Raw genomic sequence first — 27,979 nt, forward strand, 5'->3', positions numbered from 1 at the left:
TTTACAAATGAATCTTAATAAAATAATATAATTCTACCTTGTGCTTTGTATTTATTTTCTAAACATTGAAATCAATGTTGCATCCGTGTTTGCACTTGTGACAATACAGTAGGTGAGATAATTGGAGGCATTATTTGAGCAGCTAGTGGCAATAGTAGGTAGCCTACATTTTTTAATTTTACATTTTAGTCATTTAGCAGACGCTCTTATCCAAAGCAATTTACAATGAGTGGATACAGATACATTTCTTGAGCGGTATGATTGGGAAAGTTATGTCGGTCTATTAAATAATTACATTATATTGACACACTAGTTTGAAAAACATTTGGCTTGTATAGCCAACAATGGAAACCCCCGAGTATTCTCCTGTGAAATTCCATTCAGCCCACATAGGATTGCTGAGAGCTGTTATTAGGCTACGTGAGTCAGGGTAGCTAGCCTACTTTATTACACATCCAAAACAGAGATAACGTAACTATCAGCCACTGTGGAGGTGGCGTCACGCAGACATCTTCACTTTGAAGTATGCCATCGATGCACAGTCATCTACCCTGCCCTTAGGTTTTTAATAACATCAACAACGTACAGGTAAGAAGAGAACGATTATAGGCTAACATTACCTACATTTACAAGCGTTTTTATAAATGGTGATGGGTTCGTGGGTTATTTTATATAATTATTTGTTTATTTATTAGCGGTGGATGTCCGTGTAGAGAGGCAGAGTGGAGGGATTATTTCAACAGCGCATTCCATTGAAGAAATTAGATCAAATCTAGCCTAATTTTGTCATAAAATGTTTTTATACCTAGGCTACAGAAACTACGGTCTGGTGGAAGCATAGGGCGGAGCTTAGCTCCTACTTTTTTGTTTTGATGCGTTTTTGTCTTGAAGCCTATTGCTTGTAACTGTTAAGTCTGTCGAGTACTAAGCCGATTCTATTTCAAGGGTAGCGAGTCGAAACGGGACATGGAGACCATGATTAAACGACCCGACTAAAATTTTGCACTTCGGGCATATTGAGCGCAGCAAGAAATCACGCCAGGAATTCATCTGGGAGCAGTAGGCTATAAACATATAATTGGAGGATTATCCCCGCTAAAATAATTGGGCAACTTTTAACGGATGTAGGCTACTGTCATCGTGTTTTTGTTTTTTTAACCTAGTGTGTTAGGCTACTGGAGGACAGAACAAATTCGTTTAGCCCTTGATTATAGTCAGGTAAGGGACTTTTTTAACTTCAAAGATGGAAACAGACTCAAGTGATATTAGGTTATGCAACGAAAGACCATATGCAAATATTTGCCATTGTTTTAATTATTGTTTTTCATGGTGTCCCCAAAACGGTTGAGCACAGTGCATTGTTCTGAAGAGGAGGGGATAAACCGTCCTTCAATGGTTAATTCATTCACAGTACGAACTTGATGTTCAACAGGCAGTTTGGAAGGTTCTATAATATCTATAATGTCTATTGAAGACAACTTGACTTGATTAGAGACAACGTTTCATTTTTCACTTGACTCCACAAGATAACGAAAACAGGCCAGGCCTACTCTGCTGTCACACAATTGCTTATCCTTTTCACATATCTTTCTGCCTCTTTACATTCATAAGGCCGACTATTGGTGCTATCATTGTCAGTGCACATACACAAACTTGTGTTTGTGAGTGGCCCTAACAAGAGACAAGGCGCCTATTGTACGAGACCAGCAGCAGATTACTAGAATTCCTTTTCTCTCCACTCGCTCAATGGCTTCTCAGTCTACTCCATCTGGACTGCCTAAAAACCCACACTGGCAACTTTAATATTTGAACGTCTTTGTCATTCTTCAACTGTTGCTGCTGTTTAACCTTCTCACCACAGTATGTTGGAGACCTATAACGAAGATTTGGACAGTTTGGATAAAGACAGTTAGACCATCTCCATGTTGAGATGTATTTCTGTATTGCAGGTAGGTATCCACACAGCATGCTGTAGAATGGTCAGCCAGGGCCAGAGACACTAAAACACCACTTTCAAATCTAAGTCTCGTGACTAGGGAAAATGTACAAAATCTTTGGTCACCCAAGTAACAATGGCTTGGATGACTTGCCTCCTGGATAGCCCTGCACTTTGAAAGAAAGCATAACAGGGAAGGCCTGATGCAGTGGACATCAAGCTTGGCAAAATAGGATGTGACATATAGTAATCTGATGATTAGAGGTCTGTAAAAGTAATGATGTGTGTGTGTGTGTGTGTGTATATATAGATAGAGAAAGATGCCTGTAGATGGATCTGGATGGTTGAAAGAATGTCTGTCTTGTCTGTCTATCTCCAGGCCATCAGACTGTTAAACAGTCACCACAAGCCGGCCTCCGCCCAGTACCCTGCCCTGAACATAGTCACTGTTACTAGCTGACTACCACCCTGTACTCTACCCTGCACCTTATAGACTGCTGCACTATGTACATAGTCATTGAACACTGGTCACTTTAGTAATGTTTACATACTGTTTTACCCACTTCATCTGTATATCCTTTATTCTAGTCAAAGCTAATCCTATATAACTACTGCTGTACACACCTTTTCTATTCATATATTGTCCATAATGTCTATATACACCATCATGTATGTGTGTATTTACATTTTTGGGATTTGTGTGTATTGTTAGGTATTACTGCACTGTTGGAGCTAGAAACAAGTATTTCGTTGCACCTGCAATATCGGCAAAATATGTGTACGCGACCAATAACATTTCATTTGATTTGACAGACAGATTTTTTTGTACAGACAGATGCAGACATACATATATTGTAGGTAGACAGATACATAGTAACTAGAGATAGATGGATGGATGGGTAGATAATTATTGAAAATACCCCCCCACCCCATACACACACACCATCCCCCCGCGTGTGGCCAACATGTGGGGAGGTAATCCGCTGCTATTAGGGTAATCTTCTCAGCATGGCGATCAATCGGGAGTATGCTCAGCAACTATCAGGCAGGCAGAGTATTGCCGTCCCCAACAAAATTAGGGGCAAGGAAAAATGATTTAATCATACAGATTAAGTGGGAGAGACATGGCGGCGGCGGGGGGGGTTGGGCGGAGACATGGCGGAGGGAGGTTGTGTGTTGAGATTGTTCAGTGATAGGGTTTATCTTGAAAGAGTTGTTTTGAAACCATGTGGATAGGTAGGATCTTGAAATCATTGCAGTCGTGTGTTATTACCACGATGGGGGTATTCATGACGCTTAGTGCTGCGGTCAATGTATGGTACAGGACAACCTGCTTAAAAAAAAGATAACCTCATATTATCAATAACCAAATGGTAATGGTTAACCCCCATCTAAGTCATTGTTATTATGCTGAATAGAAGTAGGATCCAATCTACAGCATTGTAGAAATGTACTGCACTTTACTGTAGGGTCAGTTATCTGAATAACCCACCTCCCGTATCAGGCACAGGGTACAGTAGTGGCATCATTAGTAGTATGCAAATTCTCTGCTGTGCCACTGTGGACCACTAACTGGGAAAACACCACTCATAGTCAAGAATGACAGTTTAGCATAACATCGTTGACATGTTTCAAACTCAAACTGTGAGTGTGCTTTTGCTTAATGTTCTTTGTGCAATAATGTGTGTAAAGGCTGTAGAGAAAATAAGAGGGGTTTTGGTGTGTGTAAGTAGAAGTGTGTTATTTTTACATGCTAATGACAGTGGGCAGTCAACATATTGTAGGTAAGAGAGAGAGTGTGTGTGTGTGTGTGTGTGTGGAGAGCTCACTTGCGGCAGCTGTGTTTAGAACACACATGCTGGTGTCTGGTGAAGACCTTGGCTCTGGTCAGTTGGCAATGCCACAACTGAGAGCAATGTGGGCAGGGGACTTTGTCCTGGCATGGTGTGTGTTTTTTGTTTGTTTGTGTGTGCTTGTGCATCCGTTAGTGTGTATGTGCATCAGAGAGATTTTGCTGAAGGTGCATCTTCTCTTTGGATGTTGGTACTAAATAGAGTGACACAGAAGGATCGACTATCTAACCATAGAGGCTGTTCATGTAACGGTCTTGGCAGCATTCAGGATGCTTACTGTCCCTGTTTTTGGCTTTCTAATTTTGGGATAATTTGAGCATTACCATGCTTCAAATGAAGTCCTGGTACAGAGCTTTCAATCAGGTTAAACAAATAACCAGATGGGTTTGAGCACAATGTATACGCAGTACACAATGGCACTTAAGGGCCAATATTAGGCATCTTTAATAATAAAAAAAATCACTAAGGTCTCCCACTCTATACAGATGGGGAACATGTTGCCTGATTAGTGAATGGATATAGGTGCCAACATTTGTTCTTCTACTTGTTATTCTGAAAATTAGGCCTAGTCATTTAAGAGAACTATATTGGGAGGTGTCATGTAGTTTTAAGCTATTTATTATTCATATGGTTTCATGCAAGTGGTTGCATTGTTACTTTTTAAATCTGCAAATTGTCTTGTGCTACTGCTAATACCAGGGGTGGGAAAACTACAGCCTGTGGGTTTTTGTGGTAAATTATTATTTTGGGTAAAAAAAAACACTCCAGGCCACACTTGAACGTCTACAACTAGATAGAAAGCATGTAGAAATTATAATGGAACAATATAGTTTCAAAATAACTGCCCCTTTTCTGACCCTCATTGATTTTGACCAAAAAATCAGTCCCCAAAAAATCTGTGCAGCACTCTGTTGAATTTCAAAATCCCGACGTGGCCCTCGAGCCAAAAGTTTGCCCACCCCTGACCTATGTGGTACATTGTAGAGACTTTTGGGGCTCTATCCAATCTGTATTGCTGAAGCGTTACGGATTGCGCGATAGAAATGAAAGGTCATTTCTGATTGAGCCTCCGCTAACGCTGGAACATTGCCTTTAAATTTCAATCCCACTGTAATGCTGAACTTCCGCAATACGGATTGAAAAAAGCCCTTTGTCACGAAGGCCGTTATTGTAGCTACACTTCATATGATGAAGTTAATATTCATATCTCTGACTTAATATAGCATTTAATGTGTTATTCATCCATTGCAAATGTGATTACAAACCATTCAGTTGAGTTGGTTATGTTGTTTGGGTTGAAAAGTGACATTGCGTTTACACAAACTAACTCCATCACCCCATTGATTCACAGTCTGCTATAAAAACTAGACTTGAATAAAACCAATGTCCTCTGGAGTTTATTTTTTTTTACCTTTATCTAACTAGGCAAGTCAGTTAAGAACAAATTCTTATTTTCAATGACGGCCTAGGAACAGTGGGTTAACCGCCTTGTTCAGGGGCAGAACGGCAGATTTTGTACCTTGTCAGCTCGGGGATTCGAACGTGCAACCTTTCGGTTACTAGCCCAACGCTCTAACCACTCTAACCACTAGGCTACCCTGCCGTTGCTGAGCAACTGTTCTTTTTTTTCGTCCCATTTGAAATCAAGCTTATGTCACCTTTTCATATCTGAGTTCCTGCCTATTCTGTGTCAGTGCTTCATTCTTTTCTGTGTCTGGCATTAATTGATCGATAAAATACCAAGGGAAGTCAATAAAGCAGTAAGACATGAGTTTACTCATTAAGGCCTGGAGTTGTGCAGCTCCGATCTGTAGTGTTTCCCATTTGAGTGGTAATGTTCTCTTGGTCTGTCTGACTGTGGGTAGATACAAACTAACCAAGATTGATCAGCTGGGAAAACTCATACTCCCATCGTTCTCCTCTCTCCTCCCACTATTTCTGTAGTATTGAGCCCTTAGATGAATTGTCTTCCGACAGGTGGCGTTACTTCTACGTGACGCTCGTCCCTCAACCGACCTGTCTTGAAAAACATGGAACTCGTACTAAAATGTTTGTATTCCCGAGCATCTGCCATTCAAAAGTTTTTTTTTTCCTAATTTGAGATATCACAGCACTCTCGCATGACTCTCCATGAAATAACCAGAATAACTAGCTATATTATTACAGACGTTGTGACAGTGATGAAATAGTTTTCAATTGTGAGAAAATAAAAACAAAGCGGAGCTATCCCCTGCAAAAGTTATGTACAAGGACGTCAGTCGCCAGTGCAGTGACTTACTTGACCAGCGGCTTAGCTAACTATTGTAGCTAGCTTACTGACATATTTACCTAGCTAGCTAGCTCTACATAAAAACCTTGCTTAGCCTTTTTAAATTACCATGAAGTTGTAGACATGCAGGCCCAAAATTAAGAGGGACAGTTATCAGAAATCAGTCCTTTTCTCAGCAATCGCTAACATTACGTTGTATCGTTGGGTCAGCTGAGCACAGCAGCTTCATGAAAACTCATAGTGTAAGCATTAGTACCACTACAGTATATTGCTAGCTAGATTTTATTTGAAAGATTCAATATTGTGTATGTAGCACTAAATAGGTAGCTAGTTGGTTAGCAGCAGGACACATTTATGATAGCTTTCATGCCCATAGTCAAAATTCTGAAATACTGCCCATTGAAGCACAATAATCCTTAGCTACATGTAAAACTGGGTGACTTTCTCCCCCAAAAACATCCAACATTATTTACATATTCATTGTTTTAGCTTAGATTAACTGTTTTGAGGGAGAAATGGGGATCAGCAGACAATGTTACCTACCGTAGGTAACATTTTCAGATCTTATATAGCACATTGTAGCCAAACTACTTTTGATCTATCCCATTACTCTTTGTGAGATACGAGACATATCACTGCAGGCGCAAACGTTGAGTTATCTGAAGTAAGACAATGCCCTTAGATTCTTATTTTCAGAATCACCATCCATTACAGCCAACATAAAACAAGACTTGAAACCAACTGAAGCCAAATTCTCTGAGGTAGGGGAGGGAAACATATTGAGGGGGGTGGGCTGCCTTGTCTGTATTTCAATATACAGATGTAAAATCTTAATTTGATCATCCTGTTGCAGGAGAACTTTCCTGCATGTCAGGACATGTAAAACCTGTAGTGTATTTGAGGTTTACAAAGGCTTTTGAAGGTTGTAATTTCCACTTTGAAATGTCAGACTTGATTTTCAACCCCTACAAAAAGGTCCATGAATTCTAATCCACATAATTCAAATTTCTTATTGCTGCAATATTATTTTCCTGCTGTAGCAAACTGGCTCAAATTAAGATCTCACATCTGTATTGAAAACACTGGTAATTTGTCCAGATGGGAGATGAGGAGGCGAGGCAGTCCTAGATCCCTTCTGTTCAGTCCTCTGAGACAGGGAGAAGACAAGATTGGATGGGTGTCCAGTTACTTATACTATAGTCTTCCAATGAGGCGGTGTTGGAAAAGATGCTGCACCACCTCAGGGAACATGATCCCGATGCAGCCAGCTGTAATTAAATGCACACAGGAAATGAGGACCTATTGGATACCACTTCATTAGAATGGTCCCCCACAAATGATGTGTACATTTAACATTTACATTTAAGTCATTTAGCAGACGCTCTTATCCAGAGCGACTTACTAAATGTGTAAATGCTCAAAGTGTCAACAAACTATACATTTTAAAGCCCCAATATGAATCTTTTTTGGGAGACCCAACCAAATTCACATAGACAGATCTATAATGCACATTTCTTTCTCATTGAAAGCAAGTCTAAGAAGCTGTAGATCTATTCTATGTGCGCTATGTTTATGCTTCCTGTTTTTAAGTTTTTGCATCTTTTACTTTCGGTTTTATACACTAGCTGAAAATACAGTATTTTTGGTTATTGAACATGTATTTCACAGCAGTTTAGATGGTACAATGATTCTCTACATTGCTTGTTTTGTCACATTAACTGAAATTAGGCTAACTATTATAATTTTAGCAACCAGGAAATGGTGGAGGGTTTTCTGCATATTGCACTTTTAAAAATGCAAGGAGGATCAAGGCACTCTAATTAAAATGCATTTATTTGTATGGCATGTTGAAGGGAACAAGGATTAAAGACTGACACGTTTCGGCAGCATGGCCTTCATCAGGGAGTACGCAGATGTACTTTGCACTCAATGGCCAAAGAGCACCTTCTATTTACAAAAATACCTACTATTGTGTACCCTAGCAGTGATCCCATTCCTTCTTTTTTCTACAAACTATTGGTTTTATTTAGTGACTGCAAGACTGCAAATGATTTAATAATACTGTTTTTAACCTTGTATTTAGGCCTAACTATTGACCAACTACTGTTTGTTGTGAAAGGTCGTGATATACTGGGTGACATATATATATATATATATATATATATATATATATTATTTTTTTAATGGGGGTTTTGTCTGTAAAAATGTTTCAGATACAGCATTTTATGATGTTTGAAAAACTCCTGTCCTACATATTGACAATAGGATTTAATGATTTGGTTTATTTCAAGTAGAATTCACATTTGTTGACAACTCAATCCAATGCTAAACAAAATTGGTTGTTTAATCTGTTGTCTTTGTGGGTAGTTACTTCCTGGATAAAGCTACATAAGAGTGATAGCTTAGATGTAGCCTACACAGCCTTAGGCTATATGTTTTACCGGCTTTAGACTGCGTGCCTTTCATTTCATAATTATGTAAGCTTTCCTTACTCTTTACTCTTACCATGACAGAGATGCATCTGAAAATGTTGTGCTTATTGCCAGGCTATACGATACTAGGATTATCACCATGTTTAGCACCATTTCAGCGTCAATTTCACCTACAATTTTGATCAATCAGGAAATTGGCACTTATACTATTATAAGTATACAATTAGCACATTTACGCTCGTTGTAATCTCTGTATAGTATTCTACAAAACATTAACCTGCCAGGCTACCACTAATTAAATGTGAAAGATGTGCAGTCTGCGAAATTTAATGAACTTGGATGAGATGGATCATATGTGTTGGCCATATTACTTTAGATATTCTCATTTGGGTATTCGACCCTTGTAGCATTTCACATTATTATATTCACTATGTTTGACAGAGAAACAGACAGAGGGTTGGATGGAGAGAGAGGGAGTCTGAGCTGACCTTACCATGATAATCTAATCCCTGTCGAGAGTGCTTTTTTTAGAGAGCAAGTTAATGCCACCAGATTATACTCCAGTGTCTCCCACACCGACCAATCGAGGCTGTAGAGATGGAGAGGTCTGTGCTGCACTGTCAGGCCCACCAGGAAAATACAGGAAACACCGCCTCGTATACACAACATTCTGGAATTGCTCAAAATCGGGCTTTAAGCTCACCTAGGGGAGCAATATGTGTGTGTGCTTGTGTGTCTGTGTGCATTTGCGTGCATTTTCTTCATTCCCTCGATCTCCATGCTCAAGATCCCTCCCTGGTTTACCTCCAGCACATTTCAGTGGTGTAGCAGGCCTGGAATGTTAAAAGGCAGGTCATTGAGCAGCTCATCACATGCTATCAAGAGTAATCCCTGTGTATTTGTTGTGTAACCGGGTGGAGAGTTGAACACACACACACACACACACACACACACACACACACACACACACACACACACACGCAGCAGCATAACCACACCAGCTGCTGGTTGCTTTAAGGGCCAGACATGCTGTGTGTTTGTACTAGTGCACATTTTGCACCTCTTATGCCATAATGTTAAATCAAAGAAGGAACATGAGACTTCATCATATATCTTACTCATAGTTTAACAATTGCTTGAACCTTTTTGCTTTTCTGAGGGATATAGACTAGATCTTTTTGTTGATTTGGGAAAGCGGTGTTTCACTGTAGAATTAAGTTATAGTCGCAATGGCGACAAGACATCCTTCCTCATGTCTGTTAAGCTGATAGAGATACTGTTTATAGATGTGGTCCACACAATATGAGTGATTGACATCTATAAACAGTGTTTCTTACCCAGACATGCAGTTTCTTGTTTCCACACAATATTTGACACGTCTACTCAGTGGGCGTGTGTTTCCGACACGTCTATAACACAGTGTTTCCGACACTTCTATAACACAGTGTTTCCGACACGTCTATAACACAGTGTTTCCGACACGTCTATAACACAGTGTTTCCGACACGTCTATAACACAGTGTTTCCGACACGTCTATAACACAGTGTTTCCGACACGTCTATAACACAGTGTTTCCGACACGTCTATAACAGTGTTTCCGGCACGTCTATAACAGTGTTTCCGGCACGTCTATAACACAGTGTTTCCGGCACGTCTATAACACAGTGGGCCTCCAGGACGGGGATTAGGCAGACAGTGTAGAGAGTGTTAGTCAGTGTGGCGGTTGCTGGAGCTGCAGCGCGGCCCGGTAAACAACACCTCGTTTAAAGGGCCTCTACACTGTGACCTCACCACGACAGACGGCTGTCATCCTCGTCGCCTCACATCTCTGTCTCTTTTTAGCTGGACATTGGAGCGGACCCTCTGTGGCCAAAATAGGGACACTTTGGGACCAAAGAGCATCCCTTTGTGATCAAAGTGGAGGCGTCCCCCTGCCTATCTCAGTTGCTCAATTTACTATTGTTCTTGTGTTTTATGTTGTCTTGTCTCTTGTTTTGTCTGCTGTCTTATGTATTTAAAAAAATATATCTTCCACCTACAAAATAATCAAAGTGAATCACTGGGATAATTTCACCCAATCCCTAATTGACCCAAAGTCTTTATGCATCTGAATGACTTGGATAGTTGTAAGCAATATCTTAATAGCTGCACCTTGCCTTTTGATAAACTCACAGGAATTGTGTACTCCAATTCTTACAGATCTAGGAGGGAGTAGAGGCTAGAGGTTGATTTGGGATTGGGCAAGACACAAATTTGGATCACTGACAGAAGCACACTGTATAGCATAACATTAGCATAAGGACTGTCACATGCTAGCACTAGTGGCTATGTTGGCACAGCTTGCAGTTGGTTGAGAGAGCATATGTGGGTGACTTAATCATCACACACAGACAACATACTCACATACTCAGACACAGGTTCACTGGTGCGTGCACGCATAGCTGCACACATGCATGTATTCACGTACTGTCTCTTTCTCTCACGTACCACTCTCTCTCTCACTCTCACACACACACACACACACACACACACACACACACACACACACACACACACACACACACACACACACACACACACACACACAGGCTCTTAGCTCAGCACCAGAGCCCTGGCCATGGGGAGTTTATGCTGAGCTGGTTTGGACGTCAGGCTGAATAAATGTGAGGACAGCTGACTGGACATGGCTATTCATCTGCCAAAGAAAAGAGAGAGGGAGAGAGGGACTGTACCAAAAAAGTCAGCTCATAGCAACATATTTGGCTATCTGTGTGTGTGTATCATCCATCGCCGTGTCCTCTGTTTTTTGTGTGTGTGTTTGTCTGAAGCATCACACTTCCACTATTTTGAAGTCAATGTTACATCTCTGTTTTCATTGAATGAGTTATCTAGCTAGGCTATAGCCTATTTCAGGGCTCTCCAGCCCTGTTCCTGGAGAGCTATCCTCCTGTAGGTTTTCAATCCAACCCCAGTTGTAACTAACCTGATCAATCAGCTAATTATTAGAATCAGGTGCGCTAGGTTAGGGTTGGAGTGAAAACCGACAGGATGGTAGCTCCCCGGGAACAGGGTTGGAAACCCCTGGCCCATATTATGTATTGCCTTCCTTTATGCAGATCATCTGAGAGAACACTGCCCCTCTCATCTTCAATAGAGCTTACCCTCTTTGTAAGGTTCAACATAGAGCTAATACATCTTTAAAGGCACACTCCTAAATTTGTTTTGAATTGTAAATATTGCAGATTCTACCTTTTTTTTCCCCAATAGCCTCTTTTTGCTCTTTGTTTGTATTGCTATGTTGTCTAAAGAACAAATCAATGATCATTCAAGATCATGGTCTTCTCTATTAGGCCATTTCTGTTTAGTTTGGACTTTTGAATAACACAGAGATTTATACGAACAGAGACAATAAAGGAACAGCCACACAGCGCACTGTCAGACGCCTTCTCACTCCACTAAATGACACAGCATGTGTTTAAACCCTCTCATAGAAAGACTGTTTGGTTTGTTTTTGTGTGTGTGTTTTCAATTCAGTAAAGTTTGGTGGAGATGTGGCGAAGTCCACGGAAACAGAATTATGTTGAGACTCTGATTTTTTTACTCTAAAATGTATGTCAAACAAAAACCAATGATTGTTGAACTTTGCAAACTGTACAGCTCTATGAACAAGGGCTATTTGGAAGAATTTCCAGAACATTTTACAAAAACACATTTACTTGAACAGTACAGATGCAAAAGTTTGGTAACAGAATGCCGGCACAAACAGTCATTCTGTTACCAAACTTTGCATCTGCACTGTTCTTCAAGTAAATATGTTTTTTCAAAATGTTCGGTGGAAATTGTTAAGTCTGACCATGGAGTTGCTCATGTCTGTCAAACATTTTGTGAGAGTTTATAAAAAGATGGTGTTGCTGCCTATTAGGATAGTTAAGGTTGCTATATGGCATTTTAAGACCCCAAACCTAACAATGACCTAGTTGGAAACACTTCATACCCTCCAAAAAACTTTACCGGGGGTGACTCATTTAGTCTGCTTGTAAGACACACACACACACAGGCCTGATGGCCCTCCACTACCATCTGTTGCCTCCTTTCGCTCTGACATCATCCCACCATCCCCCATTGTGTTAACCCATCATCACCCGGCCCGGCCGTCACCTTAACCCCTTAATTTCCACTAACCACCCCCTTCCTTGTCTCCCCCCCCCATACAGAGCCACTGTGCCACTCGGTCTGTACGCTAATCCCTCAGCGTCTGCCCTCTTAACACCTGCCACCACACTCGTCTAACTCAACTCCCATTCTGGAGCCCATGCCAGTTTCTTGGCTGTTTTGCTGGAAGAGCACACACATTGAAAAAGCCCATAGCAGAACGCGCACACACACACACACACACACACACACACACATGCTGAGACGCGCGCGCACGCACACACACACGGCTCAGAGTGGCCTGAGACGGGACAGATAGGTCTCTTTTGTCATCCCCCCCCGCCACTGCTCTCTCACCCCTAGACATCTTTTGCAGGCCCCATTGCACAACAATGGCCACTGTAGGACCCCCTGGTAATGGTTGGAGGGCGAGACGTGACCAAATGTGACAGTTCTGGTGCAGCTGACACAATGGTGTTTCTTTCCCGCGGCTGCCTGTACTGCGTTGGCTTTAAGAGAGCCTGGGCACTTTGCGCACTGTTATAGTTTTTGAGAAGGAAGTTACCATCTTCTGTGGTCTGGGAAACCACCCCCCTGCCGCCAATTACTTGGCCATAAAGGATGTGTGTGTGTATCATCCACAAAAATAAAAAAAACACAACTTGGAACAGATGCCCCTTAGACATAAATACTTTAAAAAAAAATGTATTCTGAAGTTGTTTGATATAGGAACAGCTCACATTTTATTTTACTTTAGGGTATCTATAGTGCTGGAGGAGTTGACTATGAAAATATGTATCATATTTTTCTCTTAACTATACTGATGCCACCTGCCCCATTTTTATAATTATTTTATCTGTGCTTTTCTCAGTGTCTTTTGTATGAGTGAGGTTAACTACTGTTCGTTTATGACATTTCCCTTCATATTAATAACCACTCGATGTGACCTTGACGTTCACTGTTAGTATTGTGAGTGTGTGTGTGTCTGTCTGCGTGTGTGTGACTGTCTCAGCCTGTTTGTTTGTCTGTGAGATAAAGAAATGTAGTTTGTTGATAATGGTGTATTGATGGGGTTTGGAGTGGACTGGCCCTGAGGCCTCATCCTGACTGGTCAGTACTGAATGCACCTCTTCATGCTTCAGTACACACATGCAATTAAGGCATGGGGAACAGAGGACACTCACACACATACACACTTTCAGTATAAGCTTCCTTTAAGGACAACCATCAATCATCCTGTTGTGGACAATAGCCATTCAAAAGTAAGTGTAATGCAAATTCTCTCCCTCTCCTCTCTTTCTAACACACGCCGTTACATTTATAAAACTTAAATTCGCACAGACGTAACACTCTTTTACGTTGTGACACTGAAACATACACATTCAAAAACCAACTATATGTGGAAATTATGGTTGTTAGTAATAGTAGTCCTATGTAAACTCTTTACACTTGGGCCCAATGAATGCAAACTTAAGGTGTGGTTGAAATCATTTTAAATATACCAGGGAATGGGATGTGTATTTTCTATTTATTAGCAACCATCATTGTATAGAGGCTAGTCCTTTAGACAAACTTGTTGATGCTCTTTTTATGGTCATTTTGTTGTTGATGACTGCAGCAGGATAGCATTTCCCCTCTGTTTGACCTCCTGGTGACTGTCAAATCAAATCAAATTGTATTTGTCACATGCACCGAATACAACCGGTGTAGACCTTACAGTGAAATGCATACTTACAAACCCTTAACCAACAATGCGATTTTTAAGAAAAATATGTGTTAAGTAAATAATAGATATGTAAAAAAAAATTGAAATTAAAGTAACAAATAATTAAAGAGCAGCAGTAAAATAACAATCGCGAGGCTATATACAGGGGGTAACGGTACAGAGTCAATGTGCAGGGGCGCAGGTTAGTCAGGGTAATTGAGGTAATATGTACATGTAGGTAGAGTTAAAGTGACTATGCATAGATAATAAACAGAGAGTAGCAGAAGCTTAAAAGGGGGGGGGGCAATGCAAATAGTCTGGATAGCCATTTGATTAGCTGTTCAGAAGTCTTGTGGCTTGTGGGTAGAAGCTGTGAAGAAGCCTTTTGGACTTCCACTTGCTGTGCGGTAGCAGAGAGAACAGTTCATGACTGACAATTTTTAGGGCCTTCTTTTGACACCGCCTGGTATAGAGGTCCTGGATGGCAGGAAGCTTGGCCCAAGTGATGTACTGGGCCATACGCACTATGTGGTGCCTTGCAGTCGGAGGCCGAGCAGTTGCCATACCAGGCAGTGATGCAACCAGTCAGTGTTCTCTCTGTCCCCGTCTGTGCCTGTCTGCCTCTGTCTGTCTCTTGGTTGAATATATAGCCTACCAGATGTCAGTTATTGTATTGGTTGTGTGGTTATAATAAAACCTATTATTAGATTTATAATATGGCCTAATAGTTTTTTCTTGTTTTTTTAGGTGATTTTAATGATAATCTCTCCAGTCTTAATGATTGCTAAAGAAAATCCCTCCAACAACATAAGTAAAGCAGCATCTACAAACCTATCACAATCACTATGAGAACCTTATGACTTTGGAGCGCACGGGTCAGTTTTCTTCATCAGGGATCAACAGACACTTGAGCTGCCACAGCCCATGGAGGTGGTGTCGAAGCAGGAGCGGGCGGACCAAAGCAAAGCTGACGCTTTCAAGAGTGACCAGGAGGGGGACAATGCGATGGCCTCAGGCCACACCTGTGGTCTCTGCGGACGGAGCTTCCCTCTCCTTAGCTCGCTGTCCCAGCACATGCGCAGGCACACTGGAGAGAAGCCGTACAAGTGTCCTTACTGCGAACACCGGGCAGCCCAGAAGGGCAGCCTGAAAGTCCACATCCGCAGCCACAAGCTGGGCCTGTTCAGCCGAAGCTTGGGCAAGAAAGAAGAAGAGGGCAAGAAAAGGGAGGGGGAAGTGGAGGAGGAGGATGTGGAGCAAGGACAAACACAGAGAGACCCCCAGCAACTGGTTAGTCCCGACAACAACCTTGCCAAAGGCACCTCGGCCAAGAAGCACAAAGTCAATGGCAAGACAAAAAAGAAAAGCTCCAAGAAGAAAGATGACGACGCAGTCATCCAGGATGGCGGCAAGGAGGACAAGTCACAAACCACAGCTGAGGGCAACTCATTTCCGGGAGGAACCAACTGGGTGGATGAACGGGATGAGGAGGCCAGTGCTGGCTCCTTCCCCTGCGGGTCTTGCAGCCAAGTCTTCCCCCAGGCCCTGCTCCTCAAGGCCCACATGAAGAAGCATCGCGGTTCCCTAGACCACGGCTGCCGCATCTGCGGCCGGCGCTTCCGCCAGGCCTGGTTCCTCCAGAGCCACATGCGGATTCATCGGGCCAAAAGCCAGCTGCGGGGTGGGGGTGGAGACAGCGGCAAGTCCCCAACCACCCTCAACGGGGTCCCACGGGAGCCGGCGTCCCTGGTGAACGATGACTGTCTCTACGAGCTGTGTGCCGGCTGCGGCAACTTCTTTTACGACCGCAAGACCCTCCGGCTGCACGAGAGGGTCCACAAGCAGAGCCATACCCCCAACAAGCCGCTGCAGCAAGACCCCAACAACGGCTCGTCATCCCCCGCCGCCAAGAGTCGCTTCCTGGAATGCCTTAACCTTAGGGCAGCTGGGGCTGGAGAGGCAGCTATGGAGGGGAGTCTTGGAAGACGGATCCCCGAGCTGGACCCGGTATGCAGTTACCAGGCCTGGCAGTTGGTCACCCGGGGGCATGTGGTTGAGGTGACAGATAAAAGTCTAGGCTGGGAGGAGAGGCTGGCGGATGCCGATGTGGCGTTTGACCAGGAGAAGGGCGAGTATGTGCCGCTGAAACAGGAGAAGCGGAAGAGGCAGCTGGACTCCTCCCAAAGCAAGAAGAAGAAAGGATCCCAGGATGTTGTTGTTAATGGTGGCTGCGGTGGGATCTCCCACCAGCAGGGTGACCGTAGAAATAGCCGCACCTTGTTGAATGGGCTCAGCCCAGAGACGTTTGGAATATTGCAGAAAAAGGTGAAATATGGTCATCAATCCAGCAAGCAAGCCACCAAACCAAACTCTTCCAGTCAGCCCAGCACACCAAGACAAGAAAATTCTCTGTCTGCCTCTTCCATAAAGAGGAATAATATCAGGGACCCAACCTATGAAGGTAAGACAAAACCACACTATCACCTAGATTAGCAACAATAATTTGATTTTGTGCTAGAGGTGCTAGAGGCGTCACTACAGACAAGGGTTTGATCACAGGTTGTGTCGCAGCCAGCCGTGACCGGGAGACCCATGAGGGGGCGCACAATTGGCCCAGCGTTGTCTGGGTTAGGGGAGGGTTTGGCTGGCCGGGATGTCCTTGTCCCATCGAGCTCTAGCGACTCCTTGTGGCGGGCTGGGCACATGCACGCTGACTTCGGTCGCCAGCTGTAAGGTGTTTCCTCCAACACATTGGTGCATCTGGCTTCCGGGTCAAGAAGCAGTGCGGCTTGGCGGGGTCATGTTTCAGAGGACACATGACTCTTGACCTTCGCCTCTCCCGAGTCTGTATGGGAGTTGCGACGATGGGACAATACTGTAACTACCAATTGGATATCACAAAAAGGGTAAAAAAATGAAAAAACAGGACCATTTTTCTTACTCTCACAGCAATAATAATGAAATAATCCCCCCAAAAATTCAGACATTACCACATTACAATATTTCACTGGTCATCCCCAAAGCCAACACCTACTTTGGCCGCCTTTCCTTCCAGTTCTCTGCTGCCAATGACTGGAACGAATTGCAAAAATCACTGAAGCTGGAGACTTATATCTTCCTCTCCAACTTTAAGCATCAGCTGTCAGAGCAGCTTACCGATCACTGTACCTGTACACAGCCCATCTGTAAACTGCACACCCAACTACCTCATCCCCATATTGTTATTTATTTTTGCTCTTTTGCACCCCAGTATCTCTACTTGCACATCATCATCTGCACATCTATCACTCCAGTGTCAATGCTAAATTATAATTATTTCTCCTCTATGGCCTATTTATTGCCTTACCTCTCTAATCTTACTACATTTGCACACACTGTACATAGACCTTTTGTATTGTGTTATTGACTACGTTTGTTTATCCCATGTGTAACGGTTTTGTTTTTGCCGCACTGCTATGCTTTGTCTTGGCCAGGTCGCAGTTGTAAATGAGAACTTGTTCTCAACTGGCCTACCTGGTTAAATAAAGCTGAAAAAAACATGCTTACATGGTAAATATGCCCATAACTAGCAACTCAGAAGTTTGTAATAGTCTTGTAATGTTTGAAATTACACTCATGACATTGACAAGCAAAAAGTGATGGATATATTTATTATTCTGTAGCACTTTTCTCACATTTTGAAGTAGTATGGAAGTGGATGTCTTAGTTCAGTTTTCCAGTTAAAAGCTGGTGTTCAGTTGTCATGGAGCAGTACTCATACAGGTCAAATGGGTGTTCAACAGTTGCCTTTAGGGTGCCACTGCAAATGATATGGCTATGGCGCCATCGTGTGGCATGGATTGCCCATTCCACCCTTCATCCTACATAAAGGAATATGAAAGGCCCTTACATCTGGTACTGTGAGGCCTAAACCTTTCTGTACCATTCATATAGCTTGACATTTGTTGGAATGTTTTCTGGAATATACTTAAGGGTTCATGAAGGCTTCATTCAACGGTAAAAGTTAAGTTGGACGTGAACACGGTTGAATTTAGCATGTATTGAAAATAGTTGAGTTGTTAGGGTAAAGGACTGATGAAAAGTAGCATTACAATGTCCTCCTCTCTCATCCACATGTTTGTGAAAGCATGTTACCACTTATTAAGTCTTCATACCTTGCTGAAGCTCATTTTCTTAAAATGTCTGTTTTTCAATGTGAGCTTAGTCTATCTGTACTCTGCTATCCACAGATACCAAGCCATACTTCTGCGAGCACTGTGACTTCCACACCAGCGACCCCTCTTGCCTCACGTTCCACATGCACAAGCTGCACAAGCACATCAGGGATGCACGTCATCACGTACTGGAAGCTGTTATGGAAGACCCGAGCCACGGCACTCCCAAAGTCTCAGGTTACATGGAATATCTCCGGCTGAAGAGCACACTGCTCAGCCAGCCCTATTGGAATCCTCCTGGCCAGGAGAGGGCGGCATCGAGCGGACAGTCTGAAAAGTCGAGGAGCCTAAAGGTCAAAGGGCAATCCTCTCAGGATGCTATCATCAACGCCAGCCTCCTCAACCTGTCTGCCCCGCCCGAGGGCCAGCAGGAGGATAGTGGTGCGAACCCTGTGGCAGCGCTGTCCGAGGGTAAGCTGGTCAGACACCAGTGTCCGTTCTGCACCCACACCACCCATTACCTGGAGGTGCTGTGGATCCACCAGCGTGTGGCCCACAGGGTGGATAGTGGCAGCTCCCTGGCCCCCAAGTGGGCCCCCTACGTCACCTGTTTCAAGGGCTCCAAGGCTGCTGGACGACGCACGGGGCCCCCGCCTTTCCTGGAAGGAAAAGACTGCCCAGCGCTCCCAGTGCCCCGGTCCCAGCGCACCAAAGCCCCAGGTTCCACTGCCATGCAACCTTCAGGTGGAGGCACCAAGAGGCCAAAGACCCACACAAGCACTACAACTACTACTGCCCAGTCCAACACCAGCCAGGCCATGGTGTCAGGGTCGCGTACCTCCACAAGGTCACCCCCTGGTGATGGGAAGTCGCTCCTACCTCAAAAGAAGAAGTCGTCAAGCCTCCCAAACCACACGGGGGAGGTGGCAAATAAAAGCGCCCGATCTAAAACAGAAGCCCACCCTAAAGTTCCTGCCGCCACCACCGCCGCCTCAACCAGCATCCGAGGCTTCTCCCAGCAGTCGACAAGCAGACCCAAATCTGGAAGCCATCATCGGGCGGCTGCCGAGGGAAGCCTGCTTCCGCAAGAGGGTCTCGGCTTTATTCTCGCCAGGAACCATGGCAGGGCCGACCACACATCCCATCTTACCCCAGACAGAACTCACCTACACCCCCAGTCCCGTCCACACCCACACAGCCATCCACAGGATCCCCCTGCAGCCCTAAAAGGTCAAGACCTTTGGTCAGTCACAAACATGTTTGGGGCGCAGGGCAGCAGTGGGTACCTGGCACCCACCACCGTCTTCGGCCATGGGAAGAGGGAGTCGACTGCTGGGGATAGCAGAGACACCCCGATGGACATGGACATCCTGGGTCTGTTGAAGAACTACAACCCCCACGACCTGGCAGCTCTCTACCAGCACTGGGGCTTTGTAGATCCCAGGCTTGACCAACAAGGTAAGGGGGGATTGAGTGTTGGGTAATGTAGTCCTTTTTTACCTTTATTTAACTAGGCAAGTTAGTTAAGAACAAATTCTTATTTACAATGACAGCACAGTGCCTTGTTCAGGGGCAGAACGACAGATTTTTACCTTGTCAGCTTAGGGATTTGATCTAGCAACCTTTCCGTTACTGGCCATACGCTCTAACCACTAGGCTACCTGCGGCCCCAATGCCATTAATAACAATGGCATTGATTTTGTATTTTTATATTGTTCACCACAGCCCTACATAATTCAGCATGTAGAGGAAGAGAAGGATACATTCACAAAACTGACCATGTACTCTACACTGTACACTAAGGTCACTTTTGAGAGTAGCAGATCTAACCTGCAGCTTGTCGTCGTAGATACCATCATCATCCTCTTTAGCCCTTTGAGTCACATGTAATAACGTGACCTTTTGTAGTATGAGTTTTTCATTTTATTTGTCCTCCGCCTTTTCTGTTTTTCTACGAGTGTTTTGGCATGAATGCTAATAGCTTGGGGGAAACATGTTTACCAAGGCCGACAGAAGGACAGTGCATGTTTCTGCCGGTGATAGTACCAGTCAAGGAATAGGTCTCTCTGTCTGCTGTCGACCTGTGTGTGTGTGTGTGTGTGTGTCACAGTGGACAGGGAGGACGGCTCATATTAATGGCTGGAACAGAGTATTTTGGCTGGAATGGAGTGATTGGAATGGTATCAAACACATTAATGTGTTTTAATAGCATTACAGTGACTCCATTCCAGCCATTATTATGAGCCGTCCTCCCCTCAGCAACCTCCGCCGGTGTACCAGTATGTGCGTGCATGGATCACAGTGACACAGATGGGCAGTGGGCACCCAGTACTGTGTGACAAGGATAAGGGTGTGTGTGTCTGAGAAAGGGAGAATGAAAGAGGTGGCATTGAGACTACACACACACAGACACACACACAGTAAATTCCACTCCCAGAACATCAGAGACCTGACACAATTGGGGTGACAGCAGGAGAAAGAGCAGTGAGCAAGTACAGGGAAAGAGAGGGAGAAACAACAAGGAGCGAAAGAGTGACCTAGTGAGAGGGATATGCAGACATAGAGAGAGGAAAAGAGCGAGAGGAGTACATCTGACATGTGACACGGGAGCGCTGGCCAAAGGCATCGGCCGGGCAGTTTAATTTGCAGTAATATATGCGTTACTTCCCAGGCAGCCAGGGGCTGTGTCAGGGCTGTCAGATTTGGTACGAAAGTTGTTACCCACTGCCCTGAATGAAGCCCACCCCTCCCCCATCTTAATGACACATCGGAAGTACTAATGAGCCCAATACTCTGTGGCTTAGGTGTTCTAGCGGTTAGCGTCACTGTCTCCAGCACACATGTATACCTGTGTCTGCATGGGTTCAAATCTAACCCACAGCCCTTTTGACACTCTCCTATTCTTTACACACTATCACTCTGACTTTATTCTGTTCATTAAAAAATCTGAAAGGAAAAACCCAATAAACTAACTAGCTAGCTACTGTTTCTGCATAATACGTGCCTACCGCACAGCGCCGGTGAGTAAAAAGATTGGATAAGTTAAAATTGCGTGAGATAAACAATTTATCAATGGAACAGGTTAGCTACCTATCCAACACTGCAATTAGAGCTAGCTGGCTAGCTAACGTTAGCATACTTTAGCAGGTCAGCTGCAATGGTAGATAGCTAGCTAGCATATACTCCATGAACAAAGCAAACTTTCTAGCGAGAAAAATAGAGGAAAGAGAGTGGTGTTAATGATTTTAGAAAACTGTTCATTAGATAATCCAGCTGGTCGGCATTGTTTCCTATGCATTCTTGTGTTCAGACTTCCGATGGTAACAACTCAGAATTGGATTGGTGCAAGTGTAACCGTTGTGAAACGGCTAGTTAGTTAGCCGGGTCACGGCACCAATGTAACAGTGTAGGTTCCGTCCCTCTCTTCGCCCCAACCTGGGCTCGAACCAGGGACCCTTGCACACATCAACAACTGACACCCATGAAGCATCGTTACCCATCGCGCCACAAAAGCCGCGGCCCTTGCAACGCAAGGGGAACAACCACTTCAGGTCTCAGAGCGAGTGACGTCACTGATTGAAATACTATTAGCGCGCACCACCGCTAACTAACTAGCCATTTCACATCGGTTACACAAGCAGAGGCTGAATGGATTGGTGCAAGCACAGATTTGCACGCACACAAACACATACCCACACACATGAAAAAACATAATTTACATTTCTTTACAAAGTGTGTATTGTGCCTGTGAATGCCAGTCTGCCTGTGTGTGTGCTTTTGACCTTGGATGGCAGTCCCTCAACTTTGAACAAACACATTTGCTTGTGATGTCAGTTATGGGGATGTACAGTAATTGGTGTGTGTGCATGCTAATGAGATGCCTGACCACCAGCACAGTGACCATTGGTCCTCTGTAGCTCAGTTGGTAGAGCATGGTGCTTGCAAAGCCAGGATAATGGGTTTGATTCCCTGGACCACACATATGTAAAATGTATGCACTTATAACTGACTAAGTTGCTTTTGATAAAAGTGTCTGCTAAATGGCATATTTTATATAAGTGCATACATTTTACATATGTGTGGTCCAGGGAATCAAACCCATTATTCTGGCTTTGCAAGCACCATTATCCTTGCTTTTCTTTCAAAAACAAGGACATTTCTAAGTGACCCCAAACTTTGTGTGTGTGTGTGTGTGTGTGTGTGTGTGTGTGTGTGTGTGTGTGTGTGTGTGTGTGTGTGTGTGTGTGTATAGCCCACAAATCAATTGAAGACCAAAAACTAGAACAAGCAGAAAAGCCATCGCTTTTTCCCGCTCGTCACTCCAAGGCAATATTACCCTGAAATCTAAACGGAATATTGCCCTAAAAATACAACAGATACCTTAACTTACTGTGATATTATTAGGTTCAGTTTTTTTCTTGTAACTCTTAGTTGTGAAGGTCTTGGGATTCTAAAGTGTTGCTCTGTCTCTCTTGTTTCTACAGCAATGCTGCAGTACAATGGACATTTTGGAAATGAAGTCCATTCCTCCACGGAGGCCTCCAAACAAGTATGCTACTTTCCATGTTTGGGTTTTGTTTTGCTAGAAGTAGAATCCGTCTCCTTACTGTGTGCCCTTCGATGTATATCTCCCTCTGCATTCCCCCTATCCTGTCAATAACAAAAAACTAAAGGTATTTAGACCTTTAAAATAATCCCTCATCACTCCTTTCTGCTCCCAGCTCTGAGAATCCAAAAGAGAAATCAGTGTATGAAACACTAAAGGCGAGGCAGTGATACTTGAGCGTCTGTGTCAGACTGCTGTCTCCCTCTTTCTCTGTTTGGTACGAGGAGCTGACAGGAAAACAAAAAATAAAAAAGCCTTGACATCCCCCTTGGGGTAACAGTCGTGTGTCTCCATATGGCATGTCAACATCCTGCCAATCATGACCACACGCAGGCCCTCCTGGACTCTCTCTACCTACCTGTCTGTTGTTCTCTTCTTATATTCTTCCTCTTCTGTTGCCTTTGTAATGTGTGAGACGTGAGGACACACTGACACACACTGAAAGATTAACTCACACACAGTCACACAAACTGACATTTTTGCACAATCAGAAACACACTTTCAGACACAGAAGTATACTTGCACACACACAAATACACTCATAGAAAGACAACTGACACTCAGCAACACAAACGTGTCTTGGTATGATCTGTGATCTGACTCCATTTTGCCCCTTGTATCTGTCCTCTACAGGCGAGCGGCCGTTCCTCTGCTTCCACAACCTCTCTTAGGAAGGGGACATGAGAACTCTGCATGCCACATGCCCTGAAAACTCGACTTCCCAAAATGCACTGTTGCAAGATGAGAAGCCTGCAGTCCCTCACAGGAACCAAGCCATGACTACAGGAGAACAGTGGCACTTCACTTGTGGGGCCCAATTGTCTCAAGGGACACTCTTTGTCTACAATTAACTAACCCTCCTGGACTGATAAAGCTACCATTACATGTGGACGTGACAGAGTGGAAATTCTTCCCCAACTGGGGTGTGAACTCACAACCCTCTACACTGTAACTCAACATACACAAGAAGCACCGTCAATACCTCGGGACACAGAAAGGACAAGGCATTTCTGCATCCAGAGTGACAGAACTTCTCAGGAATGCAGTAGCGATGCACTTAACCATCTGCTACATCACAGGGCCAGGCTTAGATGTTTATGTGGTGACAATATACTGACCTAGAGATGGTGTAGTTGTTCAGCTCATGGTGATTGAGTTCAGGCTGGGTTAGTGATAACTGATTCTAAATCAGTTGTTAAAGGGCAGAAAACCAGGATCCCCCAGGGTGTTTTATGTAACCTTTAATGCAAACCCTTTAAATCCATGTCAGAGCAAAAAGACAAGCAAAGACTGAAACTTTCATATTGTATCCCTCCAGAGAATTGATAGAACATTTTGAAATAATCGGATTGGTACGTGTGTTTACTGTGAATGTGTGTTAGTGTTTTAGTCATCTGTTTATTTTAGCTTTTGACACTTTTTTTTGTGTTATTTGGAAACTGTTTGGATTGGTCAGCCAGCTCACACAAGCAAAGTTACCATCCACCTTGAAAGCTGGAATCTTTAATAGTAAAACTGCCACGTCCATTTGTGATATTACAACAAGAAACACATTTTTTTCTCTCGGACATCATCGCGATAGAACAGCAGCATATATTCAGAATTAATAATTTTTTTACCTTGATGCACGACGCTCCCCACCTCTTGATGCACGACGCTCCCCACCTCTTGATGCACGACGCTCCCCACCTCTTGATGCACGACGCTCCCCACCTCTTGATGCACGACGCTCCCCACCTCTTGATGCACGACGCTCCCCACCTCTTGATGCACGACGCTCCCCACCTCTTGATGCACGACGCTCCCCACCTCTTGATGCACGACGCTCCCCACCTCTTGATGCACGACGCTCCCCACCTCTTGATGCACGACGCTCCCCACCTCTTGATGCACGACGCTCCCCACCCCTTGATGCACGACGCTCCCCACCTCTTGATGCACGACGCTCCCCACCTCTTGATGCACGACGCTCCCCACCTCTTGATGCACGACGCTCCCCACCTCTTGATGCACGACGCTCCCCACCTCTGCTTCGTCCAACAAACAAAATCAATAACAATGGCCATGGCCATGGGGTGGACAGTGGTATGGTTTCTCCCATCTTTAAGCAACAGTAATGAGGCAGCTGTTTGTGACTTACCGTCCATCTCCAGCCATGTTTACATGAACAACAACTATGCTAGACTCTGCTGACCAGGGATGTAGTGGAGGGTAAACGCACACAATTCTGGCAAGTAGCCTCAAGGTTGGAGCGTTGGGCCAGTAACCGAAAGGAATACGAATACTGGAGCCAACAATGTGTCGGGTGTGCCCTTGAGCAAGGCACTTAACCCTAATTGCTCCAGGGGCGCTGTACAACAGCAACCCTGGTCGTGACCCAACTCCCAGCGAGTGACTTGAGGAGTCGGGATATGCAAAGAAATATATATATAATCCTAATCATTATAAACTTGTGTAAGCACCCTCCAAATGATTATTTACTCACCTTTTAATTAGTGAAATTACGTTTACCCACTTATTATTGCGTTCCCAGCGTAGATCAAAGCTCAGAACGCTTATTTTCTTGGTATGAGTTCTACTCGCGACTTCCTTCTTTTAGCGAACGGCTAAACTCTGCCCTCTCGCGAATCGCAGCACAGACCGATGGCCAGTGAAACAAACTACCCCAGCAGACCAACGACAAGTGGCTATAAAAGTAGGCAACTAGAGACGCCGCTGACAGACTAGTGGGTTTGCGAGATGCCGTACATAATTGTATTATTTTTTCCTAAACGTACGCTACTCCTGCCGTGTCTACAGACATCCCCCAAACAAACATAAAACCTGACTCTTGGAGAATGTGTGTACAGCTGGCAAATAGTTGCGTATAGATATGTCAGTCAGGTGGCAGAGACTTCTAGTATTGCCATAACATTAAAGGGATCTGGCTAGTGTTAGCCAGCTAGCTAGCTGGATGAAGAAAGAAGCTAATGTTAAATGGCGCTTGACCAGAGCAGGGGCAAAATATAGGCTACTAAGTTCTCATCATAAATTTGCTTTACAGAGAGTACTAGTAAAGATGTTTATAACTAACCGAAGATAGACCAGAGCCTGTCGTTTCCAATGGGAGCAAATTAATCATAGTTGGCAGAATAAGTAAGGAGGTGGGCAGAGCCAAGCACAAGTTAGTTTGATCCTACAGGCGCGTTCTAGCATTTATTTGCATATGTCCATTAGGGAACGCATATTCTGAAGTGCGCGTGTGCAATAACTACATTTGCCCTTGCCCCCCTACTAAACAACACAACTTTGGGAAAGGTTAAAGTCTACAAAACAGTCCACTCTGTTACAGATTCTAGTTTTGGAAACAGAAAACTGTATGGAAATCAAATGTTTACTCAATGATTTATTTTTGCGGAATGTCGGCCAAAATCCATCTCGCTCTATCTTCTTCCACTGCCGGCAACTAGGCTTCCTCTCATCACCATATTTGGCAATGGGTGGAAATGCCAACCGGATGCTTCACATTTATACATCAGGTGAAATATCTGGCTCATACTTCTATCTGTGGGACTAGTCAGACAGACAGTGGTGTGGCAGACAGTGGTGAGGCTGCGGCAGGCTGCGAAGCATGCAGGAGGAGGCAGAGGAGACAGAGAGAGGCTAGTACAGTGGTTCCCAAACTTGGGGTCGGGGCACCCTGTGGGGTCCCCTGAGAAAATCTGTACTAATCTTATTATACAAATTAAGAACATACAAAAATAAGAAATGTCAATATCTCCCCATATCCTATAGGCCTACAGTAAAATGCGAACAATACAGATACAAAAATGTAACACTTCTTCCTTTATTTCGTTAGTCTTATCTTGATCGCCCACTGGACTTTATAGTTTACCCACCCTTTGTTTTACCACTATATCAATGCTGCTGACTATGTATGTTCTGTCACATTACGTTTGTATATCCACTCAAGTGGATATCCCAACATTGAAAGACTGGCTTCCATTGCTAGGGAGCACTGACCATGTGGAACATTTCAAACATTGTGTTTCTCAGACCTCAGAAAGTTGTCTTCTGTTGAGGTAAGTCCACGTCCCAGGCTATGTGATCCAGATGGAATGGAAAATGAATCCAAAACAAATGCATGGAAAAGAAAAGCACTATGTAACTTACAGATTTGCAGTGCTTCATGCGTATAGCTGGATCTACACAACCAATGGTGTTGTGGACTTGAACAGAAGGCCACTTTTGAGGTCTGAGAACAGAAAATGTCCCTTTTAGAAGGTAGATGTGCAGTTTGACTCCATGAAAATGACTACTCTTCAATGAGGAGGATTGTGGGTCAGTCTTGGATTGTCTGTTTCGAAAAACACTGTTCTTTAGTTCCTTTTTGCTGTGTTTTTTACTTTTTGTGTTTTGCTGGATCACTGGATATCTGTCTTAGAAATGGCTTCTGCAGTTTTTTTCAAGTTATTTTAGCTGCGCACAAGGAAAGAAAGCCATCCATGTTAAAAAGTACCAATCTGATGTTATTACTACGTTATTTATTGAATATTATATGATAGTTATCCACCTTGATCGATTGTCGGTATGTTCAAATTAAAATAAAAAAAGGTTTTATGAATTGAAGTCAGAATTATATAGATTGTAAAACGATAGATGTTTGTAATAAAAGATTGGGGCTTAGATGGAGATGTTAATCAGACCGCTTCATGATGATTTGCAATGTTCACTCAGTGCTCAGATATTCTGTGACTTTTAGGACTTTAGATGATGAGGCTGTATTTTCAAAGTATTTATATTGCATAATACCTGTTAGTACGAATAAAACTTGATATATTTACATGGGCTTGATATTGGTCATTTCCTTATCCCAGAGGCTCTTTCATCAG

At 43.7% G+C, this 27,979-nt stretch overlaps 1 protein-coding gene across 4 annotated transcripts; it reads left to right on the forward strand.

The window, feature by feature from the left end:
• The first annotated feature begins 421 nt into the window (after positions 1-421).
• Positions 422-27,930, forward strand: LOC115173657 (zinc finger protein 516). Of its 4 annotated transcripts, XM_029731960.1 has the most exons (6): positions 422-1,218; positions 1,862-1,949; positions 15,096-16,809; positions 18,578-19,960; positions 22,987-23,051; positions 23,742-27,930. In XM_029731960.1, exons 3-6 carry the CDS (start codon positions 15,273-15,275, stop codon positions 23,790-23,792), a joined length of 3,036 nt encoding a protein of 1,011 aa, XP_029587820.1. In that variant the 5' UTR covers positions 422-1,218; positions 1,862-1,949; positions 15,096-15,272; the 3' UTR covers positions 23,793-27,930. The 4 variants fall into 4 exon arrangements, with proteins under 4 accessions (XP_029587820.1, XP_029587819.1, XP_029587817.1 ...); XM_029731959.1 differs by lacking the exon at positions 1,862-1,949; XM_029731957.1 differs by lacking the exon at positions 1,862-1,949 and having other exon boundaries at positions 422-588.
• The last annotated feature ends 49 nt before the right edge of the window (positions 27,931-27,979 follow it).

The sequence above is a fragment of the Salmo trutta genome, chromosome 34 (genome assembly GCF_901001165.1).
Source record: "Salmo trutta chromosome 34, fSalTru1.1, whole genome shotgun sequence".
Lineage (NCBI taxonomy): Eukaryota > Metazoa > Chordata > Actinopteri > Salmoniformes > Salmonidae > Salmo > Salmo trutta.

Coding starts and splice junctions, on each gene's coding strand:
- LOC115173657 (XM_029731960.1), top strand. CDS start 15,273: ATGGAGGTGGTGTCGAAGCAGGAGCGGGCGGACCAAAGCAAAGCTGAC. Junction 16,810..18,577: donor CAGGGACCCAACCTATGAAG/GTAAGACAAAAC, acceptor TGCTATCCACAG/ATACCAAGCCATACTTCTGC. Junction 19,961..22,986: donor TCCCAGGCTTGACCAACAAG/GTAAGGGGGGAT, acceptor TTGTTTCTACAG/CAATGCTGCAGTACAATGGA.